Source organism: Globicephala melas, chromosome 3 (assembly GCF_963455315.2).
Source record: "Globicephala melas chromosome 3, mGloMel1.2, whole genome shotgun sequence".
Taxonomy (NCBI): Eukaryota; Metazoa; Chordata; class Mammalia; order Artiodactyla; family Delphinidae; genus Globicephala; species Globicephala melas.
This window is the reverse complement of record NC_083316.1, coordinates 11,960,667-11,977,209: the sequence shown is the minus strand read 5'-3', so window position 1 is coordinate 11,977,209 and position 16,543 is coordinate 11,960,667. Positions and strand designations below refer to the sequence as shown.

Genomic DNA, 16,543 nt, shown 5'->3' with positions numbered 1-16,543 from the left:
CTGGTTGAAAAGGCACTGGGTATGTTTTCAAACTCAGTGAGGATGGCAGGAGATGCAGCTGGGAAGCTCCGCACCTGGAGGAGAGGAGCGGTGAGCCCGCTTCCTCGTAACCCTGCACCCACTACAGGGCAAGATCCGGATGGCGCTCTCCCTGCTCCCTGAGGAGAGCTGGGCGCTGGCCGAGTGTAAAGAGAGAGGTCTGCCTGCCTTGAGCTATCTGTAATGAGGTGGATGGACCTAGAGTCTGTCATACAGAGTGAAGTAAGTCAGAAAGAGAAAGACAAATACCGTGTGCTAATACATATATGTGAAATTTAAGAAAAAAAATGTCATGAAGAACCTAGGGGTAAGACAGGAATAAGACGCAGACCTACTAGAGAATGGACTTGAGGACACGGGGCGGGGGTAAGGGTAAGCTGTGACAAAGCAAGAGAGTGGCATGGACATATATACACTACCAAATGTAAGGTAGATAGCTAGTGGGAAGCAGCCGCATAGCACAGGGAGATCAGCTCAGTGCTTTGTGACCACCTAGAGGGGTGGGGTAGGGAGGGGGGAGGGAGGGAGATGCAAGAGGGAAGAGATATGGGAACATACGTATGTGTATAACTGATTCACTTTGTTATAAAGCAGAAACTAACACACCACTGTAAAGCAATTATACTCCAATAAAGATGTAAAAAAAAAAAATGAAGCCAGGCTGGTATGCTGCGACCAAAACATCTCCAGGTGGTTGGGATGCCTTTATTTTTGACTTCTGAATAAAATGAAAGGTTCCTCTTTTCCCAGGCGTTACCCCAAACAAAAATGTGTCCCAGTTCAGTGTGTAAGTTTGCAGAAGCAGAACCAAAAGGCTTCTTTACTTAACCCAGCAAGAATCACAGCCCCATTCAAATGGGAATGATCTTTCCCGGGAAACCATGGTTTCTGGGAATCAAGTGAAGAAAAACCAGCTCAAGGCCACTGAATCGATTCCAGAAATAAACCCTGGCTGAGAACTCAATGTCACCACCTGGTTGCCTCAAATAACCCACACATTTCCAAGGTAATTGTCAATTAACTCGGGACCTAATTTTGAGAATGAAGTTGAAGAGAACGAATGGATGAAAATAATTATGCCTTTGCTATATCTGAAAATGGAACTATGTCTCTCTGTCATTAAGTCTCAGAATGATGGGCTAGAAATAGACATCATTTGTTCCACAAGCTGACTGAGTATTTGCTAAGTCTGGGAGGCAGGCTACAAAGACAAGGGAGACAGGGTTCCAGCCTTCAAGTAGCTTAACCTCTATCAAGAGAAACCAACAGATGTCTAAAATACGTGATGCACAGAAGCAGAAGTATGTTCTTCCAGTGGTCATTCATTTTTATACCCCCTCCCCGTATGTTACAGGTGGCTTTGGGAGACACTTTGAAAGGAGTAAGTGAAAGAGTAAATGAACGAATTAACAAACAGTGCAAAGAGCATTCAAAAGGAAAGGAGGACAGGTAACAAAGGCCTAATAATGGGAGAATTATAATCAGAATGGAGGTGAATAAAATGCTAGAAACACTGAAGGGAAGAGAGGGATACAGGAGGACAAAAACTACAGGAGGACAAAATACAGGAGGACGAAAACTCTCCTAAAATAAAGTCAACATTCCTTCTAAATACTACAGTACTACTTCAAAGACATTAAAAAAAAAAAGAAGAGGACAGATTATCAGTCTTCGGGTCTTCTGAGAGGAGATTAAACATCTCATGGATTCTTTCAGAGAAAAAGAAAAAAAGAGGAAAGGGTCCCAGGATGCTTCCAAATCTGGGTTTAAGGGTGAAATTGGGCTGACACCTCTATCAACCACTTTCTGTATTCAACCTCAAGGTATAAAATATTTGCCACCCACGTGAAAATTCAGATGACCCTTGAACAAAGCGGGGGTTAGGGGCGCCGACCCTCCGCACAGTCAAAAATCCATGAAGGATTTACAGTCAGCCCTCCGTGTGCGAGGTTCCTCCACACCTGCGATTCTATACCCGCAGATCGTGTAGCGCTGTAGAGTTTACTACTGAAAAACGTCCACGTGTATGTGGACGTGTGCAGTTCAAACCCATGTTGTTCAAGAGTCAGCTGCGGGTTCCTCTTTCCTCTCTTCCCGGGAACAAGCATCTGCGTTCTGTCCTCCGGGGTAAGAGAGTAGAGCCCAAGGTCTCCATGCTGAACCTCAGTGCTTGGTCTGCAACAGACTTAAAACCACCAACCTTCTCCCAGGTGTGATTCTTAAAAACAATTCCTGAGTCAACACTGAGCAGATATCACCTTGACCTGGCACCTTTTCAAAGTTGGTTGTTAATGAGATCACCTTTGTATTACTTGCTCCTCAGAGAGCCAGAAATTTACTGCAAAAGAGAGGGCTAGAGGGCTACTCTCCGGAAAGAGTGAGCCTTAAAACCACTGCTGAACATCTGGGAGCGAGGAAGGTTAACCTCCGCGTCAGGAGAGCCTTCGACAGTTAACTTCTAAAAAGCTTCACGTATTTGCCTGAATGAAAAAGGCCACTTGCTTTTCCTATCTCCCTCCAAGTAATTGGAAATTGTATGATCTGCTTGAGAAAATTAATTCTGCTAACTTAAATCTTCTAGCACTTTTTCATTCATCTGATATGCTAAAATACTTAGTGACTTGACGCAAACACACATTTAATTAGCATGATTTCCTCCTCTTGGCCCTTCTCTCACATTTAATTTTGTTTAGGAACTCCCTGGCGGTCCAGTGGTTAGGACTCCGCACTTCCACTCCAAGGGGCTCGGGTTCGATCCCTGGCTGGGGAACAAAGATCCCGCAGCCTGCAGAGTCCAGCCAAAAAAATAAAGAAATAATAATAAAATACTTTTTTAAAAAAGCAGTTAATTTGGTTTCAAAACACATAATGAAATTGGTTCTAAATGAAGTTTTCTTTCAATAACAAGTTTCAAAACTTGTTCACAGCAACTGAAGAAGCCGTCCCTCCTGCATAAAACCTACCAAGTATCCTGGTGGGTCTGAGGGCATTGGTGCAGCCCAGAGAAAGGAGAGCGAGGAAGATTCTGGGGCTGGTCAGGAAAAAATAAATCTACCGAGAAAATGGCTGAGGCTAAAAATGGAGTCCAAGCACATCGAGGGGAAGAATCAGACAACATTCCACGCCTGTGTGTGGCCAGCTCCCCTCAAGTCCTGCCCTCCCAGTCACCTGGGCATGTTGGTACCCCGCCTCCAACTGTCACCGAATCCTTCCCTGACCTGGGTCACCCGGGGTCACATGAGATTAAGAGGAACCAAATCACAGTAAAATACCAGTTTCTCTGCTACCGTGCTGGTCTTTCATATAAAAAGTAAAGAATGAATGGACTGACAATTCTCCAGTTGTGAAGGTGAACCACTTAACCTTCAAAGCAGCTTTAAGCTCTCCTCAGTCTACAAACTTCACATATACTGGAAGTTCCTACAGCGTAAGTCGAGAAAACAAAATGTATTTTCACTTTTCCATAAATTTCCAAGCCTAGTGACAAAACAGACTCCATAGTTTACTAACTGGAATGCTTCTACTGTAAGATTTTTCCTTAAAAATGCTGCTGCTGTTACAAAAACCAGTGAACCCAAACATAGCCTCCGGAGAGCAGCTTTCGTAAACGGCTTTCCTTCTAGTTTCCTTTAACGCCTGCTTTTGGAGAAGCATAACAAGGTTGAAAAGTCATAAATAATGCTTCATGGAAAGAGCCTCTCTTTGTCCTAACTGCAAGTTAAATCTTCATGAATCCTGCTAAAGAATATTCCTAAGGCCTGTGACACAGACAAACATCAGGATACAAGCACTGGCTCTCGATCTCCAGACTCCAGGCCTGCCGCCACTGCTGCCCTTCCCCTCTGCTCAGTCTGTGAACGCTGCCCAGCGGCCTGTCCTTCCTCTTGGGCCCCTCCGGGCCCGCGGCGCTCCCTGCGGCCCGAATAAGGAACGCCAGCCCCCATACCCACCCACCGCGCCTCCCTCGGGAAGGTCCGGGCTGCCCAGAGCCCCTCGCCTGCTTTCTGTCTGTCACAGCTTAATGAACAAAGGCACAACCTGCTTTTTCACAGGCATCATCTTCTCTCCCTCTCGGCTAGGGTGTAAAAATGCGTAAGAGGAAGAGGAGGTGGCATACGAGTACTGATGGGAAAGAGAGGGTAACACACAGCTCTACCGAAACAGGCGCTGTAACAGGTGTGCGTCAAGAAAGTTGTAGAGTGCAGGGGGAACAGCTGACTCTGCCTGGGGGAGTGAAGGGAAGCAGCACATCACTGCAGGGACCAGATCACGAGGATGAGGTGATTCAGGCTGGTGCTCCAGATACACACAGAATCTCTGATGGTTCAAAAGCAAGGGTGTGACCTAATCAAATTCATATGCCTTGGTGGCAGGGCTGCAGAGCCAGGGAGACTACTTAGTGGTTGTGGCCTGATTCGAGCTGAGAGGGGAACTGGTGACACATGCACCCGTAATCAGAACTGCCATGGGCCGATGTCCACTTAACGTGTCTCCTTGGGAAAAACAGTCTCTTTGTGAACACCGTGAAGTCTTTTTCAGTGGTGGCATTATTAAACCAGGAAAAGAAGCCACTCCTGTCAGTTTTCTATTCTGACAACTGTCCAGGGTCCACAAAGCACCAGCCCCTTTGCAGAAAGGGCTGCTCAGGGTCCCGGCCATTTGCCAAATATGCCCCCTACACTGTCTTCCTGGGCTCACGAAGTTTGAGTTGGAAGTGAAGATGGCTGTCCTGAAGCCAAACATTCAAGTCAAACAAACGGGCTGGTGGGGGACTGACTGCCCAAGATCCCGGACCCGGTAGTGAAGCTCTTTCCCTTTAAACAATTTCATTGGTTCCTGATCTTGGATGCCTTTACACAAGGCAAGCCAGGCCTGGCCCCTTCCAAGTGTCTCTCAGAGTCTTACTCCTCCCAGATCCTTCTTCCTAGCCTGTTAACTACCGCCTTCATGTACTCAATCTCAAATAACCTAAAAGGGGCCCTCATTTCCAACTTATAAAGAGCTGTCAAGTGGAGAATTTTTTTCACCTTAGAAATAAGATGCAGTAAGTTGACATCTTAATTTGTAGTCCTACCGAAAACTTTACTTTTTATTATAAATCCTTCTATCTCAAAAGCGACGTAATAGTTTCTTCAATTGTAACTTTCTATGATTTTCTTTTTTTTAATTTTTACTTTATATTGGACTATGATTTTCACAAGAGTAACATATATGCAAGGTATAATTAATACCAACGTGTTTTCCATTTACCAAATAACACATTACCTCTTATCCTGAGACAAGTTTATCAGAACAGCATACCTATGACAGTAACGTGAATATCATTAAGGCCGTGCTGGCTTTGCTACGTTTAAATTCAACATTATGTAAAATGCACTTCTGCGAGGATCTGAGAGCAGCCGCACAGCCTGATAAAATCAGAAGGCAGCCAGGACTTCAGCCACATGACAGGCTAACAGGCAGAAAGAGGTCCCACAGCTCTGAGCCCAAAAGGCAGGTCGTCTATTTCTGCTACAATGGCTGTGCCCTGCCTCTCGCCAAGGACCCCCTTCAGCTCCTGTCTTATCCGCTCCCCTCCTGGTCCACAGCTCCCAGCCACGTCCTCCCTCACAGGTCCGCCCCGGCAGATGCCACCCCCTGCAATGGCACGCGTGTGCCCCCGTGGCGAGGACGGCCAGCAAGGAGGCCAGCCCTGCCCCCACCAGCGCAAACGGCCACCTCTGGTCCACTTTCTCACATCACGCCCATCCTCATTCCTCCCCGGAGTCCAGAGGCCCTTCCAGACGGGGCTCCGTCTCTGCCTCCGGACGCCTCACCTCTTTCACGTGGGTGTGAAAGGACACCGACATGTCCAGGAGGATCTTCCGCTGCTCAACTCGCCGAACAAAATCTTGTATCCGGTCCTCGAGCTGATGGGCGGCCTGATAGATCTCTTCCGGGTCACATTCCCCAGTCTGAGCCAGCTGTTCTGCTGCTTCTAGTAACTTATCCGCATTGGTGTATGTGTTCTGCGCAAGAGAACATTCAGAGACACAGAAGGTGAATAAAAGACAAACTGGCCAGGCTGGGAGCCATAATACACTGGAACAGAGTCAGCGTGTGATGTTCCTTTCTGTAAATCAAACAGAGAAAAGAGGAGGGGAAGAGATGATTTTAGGAGTTCAGAACATCTCCATGAGCAGCCTTTTCCATTCTCGTTTGAGGCTGTTAAACCCTGAACCTCACGGCAAAGCCCTTCCGTCTGAGGCAGCGATGGGGTATCTGGTAGGCAGCTGCTGGCCGTCTCGTGACTCATAAAGGGCTTTGGGCCTTTTGCTGCCGCGCAGCCAGAAGACAGCGCGTAGCCACAAACGCCTACCTCACTTTTTCTCCTGGTTTTATGACAGAGTGCAGAGTTCCAGTTTTGTGTCTTTCAGTATGATATGCCGCTTTAGGATAATTCCCCAAGATCAAGTGAAAAGTTACGTTGCAAACAAACACAAGCTGCTGCCTCTTTTCACATGTTTCTACTTATCAGTAATTCTGTGCTTATCTTTCCTCTACTTCGGGGGATACGTTTTTTAAAGAAAAAGGAAATAATAACTACAATGGCAATAAAGTAGCCAGAGAGCTGAGAGTTGAGTATCAATTGGGTGTCTAAAATACTCTGAAAATTACTGTTTTAATTCTTGATAAGCGAGGCTGCAAATGGCTTCCTCAAATCAACAGGTTTGTTAGAGACCCGACAGTGTTCGAGGGACCTGCTGGCCAGAGGGCTGCCGACGGGGACGGGGAGCAGTCCAGCCGGGTGGGGGACCTCAGTGCAGGAAAGAACAGAATTCAGGCCCCGAGAAGCCCAGAAGAGGCATGCGGCTCCCCGTGAGAGACTGGCTGAGCCCTTCGTCCTTCTCCTTCCCCAGCATTTCAGCCCCACAGCCGAGCAGGGTCGGCACCTCATGGGTGAGATGGGGGTGGCCCCAGGTGTGCGAAGGCGCCCCTGTGGGGAGTCCGAGCCTGATGGGGCACGGGGTGCCCCTGCACTGGGAAGCCTCCCAGGTGGAGACTGGTGGCCTCCAGGGGTATTAACCTACTAATAAGCCAATGCATCAGGATGATGAGAGGCGGGTTCCTCATTTTGGAGAAGGAGAATACTTGAGTCAACCCTGCAACACTGGACTGGAACTGGAGGATCCACGTAAGTTCACGGTTTTCAAGAGACACGTGTGTAAGTGCGCACGTACCCTCATGTCCCGCCCCCGCCCCCCATCCACCAAGAGGGCCTGGGAACAGCGATGGCCCAGCAGCACTAAGCATGGTAGCACCCAGATCTCCATTTGTAAGCACCATTCTGCTCTGGAGGGAACCAGGGCTCCGTGGAGAAATGGCGGACTCCAGGGTTGGGGTGAGACAAAGTACAAGATGAATCTGCGACATCTTACCGTGCCCCAAAGCAAGGAGAAGCCCAAGAACAATGTGGACAGGAGACAGAAGCCAGCTTGAGGAGGCGCATGCTGGCCAAACGAGGGACAATCTGAGCATCAGAGGGAACAGTGACAGCGATGGAGGATAATCCGTCCACTCAACCGGAAACCAGGAGTCCCGACTGACACAGAAAGTGAAACTGGAGGATGGACGGCATAGTTATAGAATTTCAAAGTACCTCCCCACAAAGTACTTGCTAATTACAAAGGGGGAACGGCTCACTTTACAACGGAGACATCGGGCAGACACCACCTTAACCCAGGGATCAAAGTGGACACCACAGGTAACAGGACAGATTAAACTGTGCAACCCTTGAAGGGACAGAGTTAGGAGGACACGGCAGCACTCCCGGGATACACCTGCCGAAGACGTATAACCAGAGTACAGGCATGAGGAAGCATCAAACAAACCCAACGTGAGGGGCATTCTCCAAAACAACGGGCCTCAGAGTTTCCAAAATGTCATGTCACAGAAGTTAAGGAAGGACCAAGGAGCGACTCTAGGCTGAAGGACACTAAGATGTGACGACTAAATGTCACAGGTGGCTCTACACTGGATCCGTTAGCTATGAAGGACACGGTGGTCTGAGGGTTAGAAGGTAGCCATGTGTCAGTGTTAATTTCCTGATTTTGATGGCGGTATTACGGCTGTATAGCAGGATGTTGGTAGGAAACACACACTCGAGTCAATGGTTTAGCGTGGCGGGTAGGTTCTTTGTGCTGTATTTCCAACTCTTCTGCAAGTTTAAAAAAGTTTTACAACAGAGTAACATTCAGTGTGATAAGTATGAGGTGATCTCAAAAATGACGCTGACGCACACTTAAAGAGCACGCGAGGCCCAAGCGTCAGGGTGGGGTGGGGTGGAGCGGTCCGTCCTGGGCAGGCTCTGAGGGGGTACAGTGTCGACAGGGGATTTAAACGTGACAATAAAGACCAGCTGGAGGGCGGTCTGCTCTTCGTCACCAGCATAGGTCGATGGCTCCCTGCTCCAACTGTGCCCCTGGCAGGAGCACTTACTGGGCGTGGGTCTAAGGGCCTCCCCCACACTGAGCTGTCTGATCCTAACCACAGCCCCTTTTACAGGTCAGAAGACTGAGGCCAGGAGGCCAATCTCAAGACTCAGAGGCCAAGGCTGGCAGGTGGTGGAGGGGGACGCATCCAGGCCTGCCTCAGGGGCCTGGGCTTTCAACAGCCCAGTGTATTGTTCAGCTCACCCCTCACAACGGTGGTTCATGCCGCCCTGCTTCACACACTGCAGGGCTGACAGTCACCCCCTTCTCCCTGTCCCTCTGGAAAACCATCTTCAGGGGACTTTTCTTTCTTGGTACTATCCAAGTCTCACAAGAATGTTCTGCACTACTAACAAAGGATCCTTCAGAACTCCTAGAAATGATGGGAGAGACGTCAAAGAACCCCGTAAGACTGACCGACATGGCCAGACTCGGAAAATGTCTATGTGCACACTTTACAGAGCCTTTGAAATCAATTACGTGGCCTCATCTGAAAAGCAGTCATTCCCAATCTGACTGCAGAGCTTCAAAGCACAGTTAAAGGGTTTTGTATATATTCACCGTGACCCACTGGGAAGCTAAGCTGTCCTGACTCCTGCGCAGAGCAGACAGTGCACCTGCCCACTTCAAAAGAGTTCTGGAACGACAAAAGCACTTTTCAGAAAAGTCCACTCTCCGTCCTGCGCGACTCTGGCCAGCGGTGACTTTGTGACAAGAAGCCCTTCACGCAGATTATCAAACCACCTGGGAGATTCCGAAGGACAGGACAGAAAGACTGTCACGTCAGTACCTGGGTGTCGCAGTGGTGACCCACAGCCTCAGGCTGGATAGGATCAGCCCTCCTCTCAGCCCTCCTCGTGGCCAGACGGACGAGGGAGGAGTTAAACTAGGAATGAGAATCACAGCGATGCGGTAACGATGAGGGATAAGGAAGCCATCGACGACGACACAAAAAGAAGCGACGGAAAATGTCGGGGCCACGAGGAGCCTCAGGGGGCCTCACAACCACATGCAGCGTGGATCCGGGATGGGGCCCCGAACAGGGGGAAAAGAAGGAAACCTGAACGAAGTACGGACTTCAGTTCATCAGTATTAGTTATTAATCCTAACAGTATCGGTTCAATATTACATTCGTATAATATTATATATTATTAGTATGATATTAGATCAATATTAGCTTATTAATGATAACAAATGTACCGCACTAAAGAACGGTGTGAGTTTTGATAACGGGAAACTGGGTGCAGGGTATGAGAATTCTCCGTATCATCTTCACCATTTTTATGTGTGTGTGTGGTACGCGGGCCTCTCTCACTGTTGTGGCCTCTCCCACTGCGGAGCACAGGCTCCGGACGCACAGGCTCAGCGGCCATGGCTCACGGGCCCAGCCGCTCCGTGGCATGTGGGATCTTCCCGGACCGGGGCACGAACCCGTGTCCCCTGCATCGGCAGGTGGACTCTCAACCACTGCGCCACCAGGGAAGCCCCACCATTTTTCTGTACATCTAAAAGTTGTCTAAGAAAGTTTATTAAAAAGATATGATGTGTATGTATGTACACACACACACACAGAGCAGATTTTTAAAGAACAGCCTTCACCTAGGGAACAGGTCCTGAGCACTGTCCACAGATTCTGTCACCTAGTCCAGCGGTCCCCAACCTTTGTGGCACCAGGGACCGGTTTCGTGGAAGATGCTTTTTCCACGGATGGGGCCGGGGGATGGAGGGAGGATGGTCAGGCGGTCACGCTAGTGATGGGGGCGGCAGAGGAAGCTTCGCTCGCCTGCCCTCCACTCACCTCCCGTTCCTAACAGGCCGCAGACCGGTACCGCTTGCGGACCCCTGACCTAGTTCTTCCCTCCGGGGAGGCTGGCCTCCGGCCCCTCAGCGCAGCCCCTGGGCACAGAGAAAGCTCTCCTCACGATGGGCAGCTACCAGCCTCAAGGTTCCTGCTGGGCAGGTTCTGCACACGTTGCCCCCAGAGGCCTCCGCTCATCAGAGGCCGCACAGTGAGGTGACATTCCTGGGGGTGGTGGCTTTATGGGGATCCACGCTTCCCTGTGGGGCCTCCCAGGACCGTGCTCTGCAGCTCTGAGCAGAGGCGCGACGGGGCCTCGGTGCTGGACGGAGCAGACAGCGTAGCACGCTGTACGCTGCACGTACACACCTGTTAAGAGCCGAGTCCTGTTCTCGCATCTATTGTCTCTATAGCCGTGAAGCCGCTTCCCTCTCGAGTTTAGTAAGTGGATCTGCAGGTGACAGAGCCTCCCAACACATGCCAATTCTGAAGGCTTTCCGCCTCTTGGCCAGCAGGTAAATCAACGTCCCAAAGGAAGACGTGCATTTCTGAATGATCTGGGACACGAAACAGCACTCATCTCGTCTCACCTCTCATTTTACGCTTGAAGACCCTGAGCCAGTAGGAAGGTCTCCGTGGCTCTCCCTCGGCACAGCAGTAGGTGCTGCTGGAGCTAGGGTTAGCCCGCGGCCTGTCTGAAACCCAAGGCCAAGGCCTCCCTGTGCACAGAACCTACCCTGGATCCTTTGGCCATGGAAGAAATGGATCTCCGTGTGTTCATAAACATACGGATGAGAAACACTAGCTTTGGAGCACTTGCTCTGTGCCCCGAAGCAGCCTTGTGACAAGGACACGATTTCACTTCTACTTTGTAAGCCAGAACACGGAGACAAAGAGGTGCAGAAACTCAGCCAGCAGTCAGGAGAGCTGGGACTGTCCCCAAAACAAAGGCCTCGGCCAGCGGTCCTCTCAGAAGGGAAGGTTGAGTCACTCAATCTTAGACTTACAGCAGGGAGGAGGCGTCAAGCAAAGGAGGCTGTTTTTGGGTCTGAAGAGCATGGAGTCCCCTCTTCCACCCACTGCCCTGTCCCCAGGGCATCTCCCCCGGGGCCCAGTTCCTGGTCCATGGGGTGGGGTACCAATCCCTGCAGCGAGGACTGAAGGAGATATACTGTAGGGCCAGGCCGGGGTGCGCCCAAAGAGTTTCCTTTTTTCTTGAGAAATAAATTAAAATTGCACAATGTCCTAGGTCTCAAGAAACAGAAGAGCCTTTCAAAGGAGGATCAGACCTTCTCTCCCTACCACCCACAGCAGCTACAGCCTGGGTCTTACGCAAGATGGCCAGAGGCTATATTTAGAAACTGGTTAAAAAAAAAAAAAAAAAGATGGGTTTTCTTGATCTTAGGAAAGGAGGAAAACACAAGCATGTCACGCCTGAATTTCGGGTGTGCCGAAAGTGCCCACATGCTGTGCTCAGAGCATCCTCCCTGCAAAAGATGAATGAGCTCAGGAGAGACCCCGGGGGTTAGAGAATTGGCCTGATTAGCTTCTGAAAATCCAGAATGAATGATTAAGGTCTCCTGCTTTCCCGAATGCCACACTTCTTTATCCTGGAAGACACGTTAATTATATCGCACACAAAAAAAGTTACTGACAGAAATGGCTTCCTGGAGAACAACTTTGAGATGTTTACGTCTTTGGAAGGTGATTTGAATCCCAGGGGACAAGCAGACATGAGAAGGCACCTACGGGAAGATGCTCTGCCAGAGATGTACTGACTCCTATTAGAGACATCTTCTGTGCTCTCAAAACCAGCTTCTTCCTTGAACCAGAATTTTCTCAGCTTTCCTGGCTGCTGTACTCATAGCTTTTTAAATCTAAAAAGGGACGCTAAACTTGGACAATTATTTAGAAGGTAGAAGAGCAGGTGACTGTCAAAGAGCACCTTCCTTGCCCAGTCATTTGCAAAAAGCCTCACGTGGAAAGCATTGTTCATTTCTTTTTTAAAGCTCCTGCGTGAACGTGCAACGTGGCTGCGTCTGCTGTGCTCTAGAAATTCATCAGCATGGCGTCATCGGATAGGATCTATCTACTCAACAATCACTGTACGACATACAGAAGGAATGATCTTCAGATTAGTCATGAGGGGGTTCTCGGGTCTGCCGAACCGTGTGCAGAAATGGTCCAACGCTTCCTGATGTGGCTCTAGCAGTGTCTGAAACAGCTGAGACCAGGGGCCTCGCAGCGAAGTCGAGGGCCTGCAGAAGTCACACCGGCTGCACAGCTCGCTGCCGCCAAGGACACAAGAGGCTCTTTTCGGGTTCCCCCTTCTCAGAACACTAGAACCGTTCTACACAATAATCTATATTTAGGAGGTTTTAAATGAATTCAACCATAAGACTTTTGACACTTCGTTTCTGAATCTCTGTCATGTTACTTTACCATGTCATGTTTTGAAGAAGCTGACTTTAAGAAAAATTCATTAAATAAACTGCTAATTCAATATCTTGAAACTAAAGATTGTCTAGAGACAATTTAGAATTCATTTTACAAAGAACCCTTCAAAACACAACCCCAAGACACACACTAACTCACCTTAAACTTAACTATGAAAAAGAAATTTCTTTTCCCTAAACCCAAAATGTGTTTTACCTTTGTGAGTACGTTTCAGAAAATGAGAAAAGGCTCTTTCTTAAGCACTAAAGATGCCTCTCTGTTCCTGTTTTTAAGGTGCCTCCAAAGGCCATTCTGTCCAAAACATACATACATCTAAAGCATAACCGTAGACCTCCCTCTGCCGTAGGACTTGTATTATACTTTGTTTGGACAGAAAGCAATCGAAGACGCGAGGGTAGAGAAGGAAAGGTGGGGAAGGCATTCCCTCCAGTGGCCTCGCCCCTGCACGAGAGCAAGACTGACGTCGTCTTCTCTGGGAAGAGGCAGACAGCTTTCCATGAATGAAGCTACAAACACAGAGTGTAATCTGGCTCGATACCCAGGCCGCTGTCTGTCTAGCCCGAGTCCGCTGCACGTGGTCTTAATAAAGCCCGGCTCCTTGTGCAGCCACTTCACACGACAGACCTCTCCTGGCTTAAAACCCTACCCTCCTCCCTCTTATGCCCCTCAAAGAATCTTTATTAAACAAGCTGGGGGGGCTAGAGAGAGAAGCCCACTCTATTTCTTCAGGTCTACAGCCCCCTCCCAGCTTACTCTTAATCTGTTCTTATCATAGAGGGGTCCAGGGTGGCCCCCCGGTGTCCTCTGAGGCAGGGCACGTTCCTTTCAGAAAAAGCCTGAAGTGGGTCCGTGATGCGCAGTTTCTGCAGGTACATGGGCAGCGAGCACTGGGCTCCAGAACCCCATCAGGGACCACTCGGGCCCTGCCACACGACACACACTGAGCTGGACGTGTGTCTGCGGACAGAAAGGACCAGAGCCTTTCATCCTGAGGCAAGTGGAGGGGATTTATCATACAGGAGGGGCTGGTCCCGTTCACAGCCAACCACGACAGACTGCTGAATGCCCACTCTGGGCAACGGCATGTCCCTGTGTGCCTCCTGGCTACAGTTTTATCAGCCAGGGACGCAGAAACCGGAAGGCCGGTGCCAGGGGCGATGGAGCTAAAGTGCACAACACTCCCTCTGAACCAGCGGTATCTAAAACATGCACCAGCATCAAGCGACATTCTCCAAGTGACGGGAGGGCCTATAAACATTTCATGCCAGAAGGAAAAGAACGAAGAGAAGGAGAAGCTGGAGATGCTGGGCCAAGAGGCCAGAAGTGAGGGGCCAGGTCCCAGCAGGGGGTGGAAATGAGTGCACGGCCAGGTCCAGGGCGGAGCGCTCAGAGCCTGCCCCCCGGCGGGTTTGCAAAGGAGAGAGGCCCGCGGAGAGGGGAGGCTGGGTGTCTGTGCGTGGCTCCCCAGGCCCCGGCAGAATGAACCCCTGGCACACGACTGGTGATTATATGAAGACCAGAGGGAGGGAAACCGGGTGCAGATGTTTGCAAAGTGAGCAAAAGGTGTTTGCGTTTAAGGTTTTTGTTTTTTCATGCACAGTTCAGACTTGGGCTTAAGGACTCTCAATTTAAGGAAAAGAGGGTCAGGTACCCCTTAGAGTCCCAGGGTCAAAATGCCAAAGATGATAAGAAAGCAGTGAGACCCGGCCGGGGAGCGGCGGAAGCTGACAGGCCCCTGCCTTTCTCTGAACCAGGGGTAAAGGCAGTCCTCCCTCCGCTCTGGGGCTCGCCCCAGAAACCTCAAGACGCAAACGTGCCCGACGAAGAGAGTGTTTCCCTCTTGCTGCCCCCTGAGCCCCTGTGTTGACGGCTTTGATTGTCATCTTAGATCTGAAGAAGTAAGATTACCATGAAAAGATAGGGCGAGGGTCGCCACAGAAGGCACCACAGGAATTAGAGGCAGGGGTCAACAGGTGCTGGACGCACACGAGGACACTCGGCGGGCCAGCGCCTTCACACTGGAACCGAGCCCACAGTCACGGGTGACCTTGCTACTTGGGGCAGGAGCCTGCTCTGGGTCTGGTTGTTTGCAGTCCCACCTCTTAGATTCTTTGGCGCCTGAAGTCTTTGCTCAGAGGATCCAAATCTCACATCCATCCTCAAACCACAAGGCTACAGAGCAGTAGCTTATCTTATGGAAAAACCAAGGGGAGATGGAACACATTTTCCACATTTTTTCTGCTACGAGAGGAAGGCAAAATATTTGCCAGCAACCTTAAGTAGGGACATCACACGTAATGCAGAAAAGAGAAATCCAGAGACCCATCCTGGTGCGGCAAGGCCGCTGAACACGGAGCCTCTTCCATCCCGCTTCTAAGATCAAGAATGCACGAGGCTGGGTGTCACTTTAACTTTACATACAGAGACTTTTACAGTGTAAAGGAGGTAACTTTTTTTTTTTTTTTTGCGGTACGCGGGCCTCTCACTGTCGTGGCCTCTCCCATTGCGGAGCACAGGCTCCGGACACGCAGGCTCAGTGGCCATGGCCCACGGGCGCAGCCGCTCCGCGGCATGTGGGATCTTCCCGGACCGGGACACGAACCCGCGTCCCCTGCATCGGCAGGCGGACTCTCAAGCACTGAGCCACCAGGGAAGCCCTAAAGGAGGTAACTTTTTAAAGGCATTTTCCCTGAACAGGACTGAAGTGCAGTTTGCTTTCTTATCTCATGACTCTATCTCACATCAGTTTCCTGAACCCTCTGTCATGTAAAACCCAGGGACGCACCCACTCCTGCTTATGTTGGCATTACAGATTTTGAGACTAAACCGTTAGATGTATATTGACACTCCCCCTTTTATAACTGAAGGCTCTCTTTATTTCTAATGACGTCTTTATGCTTTCACGTCTATTTGCTTAACACCAATATTCCTATACCAGTTTTCATTTGCTTAATATTTGCCTGGTGGATCTTCTTCTAACACTTTACATACTTTCAAAATTCCTGGGTATTTATGTTTTAGGTTTGCCCTTTGAAAACAATACACAGTATGATTTTTAAAAAACTATTCAATCAGAGAATCTTTCTTTTAACAAGTATAATCTATTTTGCATTGACTTTAATTACTGCTATTTGGGGACAAATTGCTACATCTTATTTTGTGATTTCCGACATGATTTTTGTTGTTCTCCTTTCTTTTGCTTCCACTAGACCCATTTTCCTGAGTTTTTACTTATCTGGTTTTCTGTATACAGAAATATTTCTGTATTTCTTTTCTCTTTATACTTATGGGAAGCGGTGTTTTCTATTCCTGCATTTAGTAGTCATTCCAAAACGCTCACACGCACCCCTGTCTTGACAAATCTAAGATAAGCAACACCTCCTGCCAACCTCCTCAGGACACCTCTCCACCTTCTGTGTTCAAGGCTCCGGGGCTTTGCTCCGTCTTGTTTTTAACTACCGCCCAATTCTACCGTCTTGTGTCTAAATGGTCAATCCTTTGATTTACAAACATATTTACCAATTTCTGTGTTCATTATTGACCTCAAGCCTTTCTTCTCATATTTCCTTTTCATTCATTAAATTAACTCGTTCAACAAATACTGCTGGACGCTTAGCTGCACCACGCCAGCCTTGTTCTAGGCGCTAGTGACAGAGAAGTGAACAACACAAAATCCCTGCACTCGTGGAGTTTAAATTACAGTGGGTGCTTCCACTACTCTGACTAAACTACACACCTCAGTTCTCCTGTAAGTAAGTGAATGGTAAACTCTCTTGGT

The 16,543-nt window shown here is 49.2% G+C and overlaps 1 protein-coding gene across 10 annotated transcripts in view; it reads right to left on the bottom strand.

Moving 5' to 3' along the window:
• Nucleotides 1–16,543, bottom strand: part of TRIO (trio Rho guanine nucleotide exchange factor) — a 371,525-nt gene that overhangs the window by 152,055 nt on the left and 202,927 nt on the right. For all 10 annotated transcript variants that reach the window (XM_030856581.2, XM_060295665.1, XM_030856580.2 and 7 more), the window contains one exon: nt 5,856–6,047. In XM_030856581.2, the coding sequence (XP_030712441.2) occupies nt 5,856–6,047 (192 nt within the window). The remainder of the gene's footprint in view (nt 1–5,855; nt 6,048–16,543) is intronic.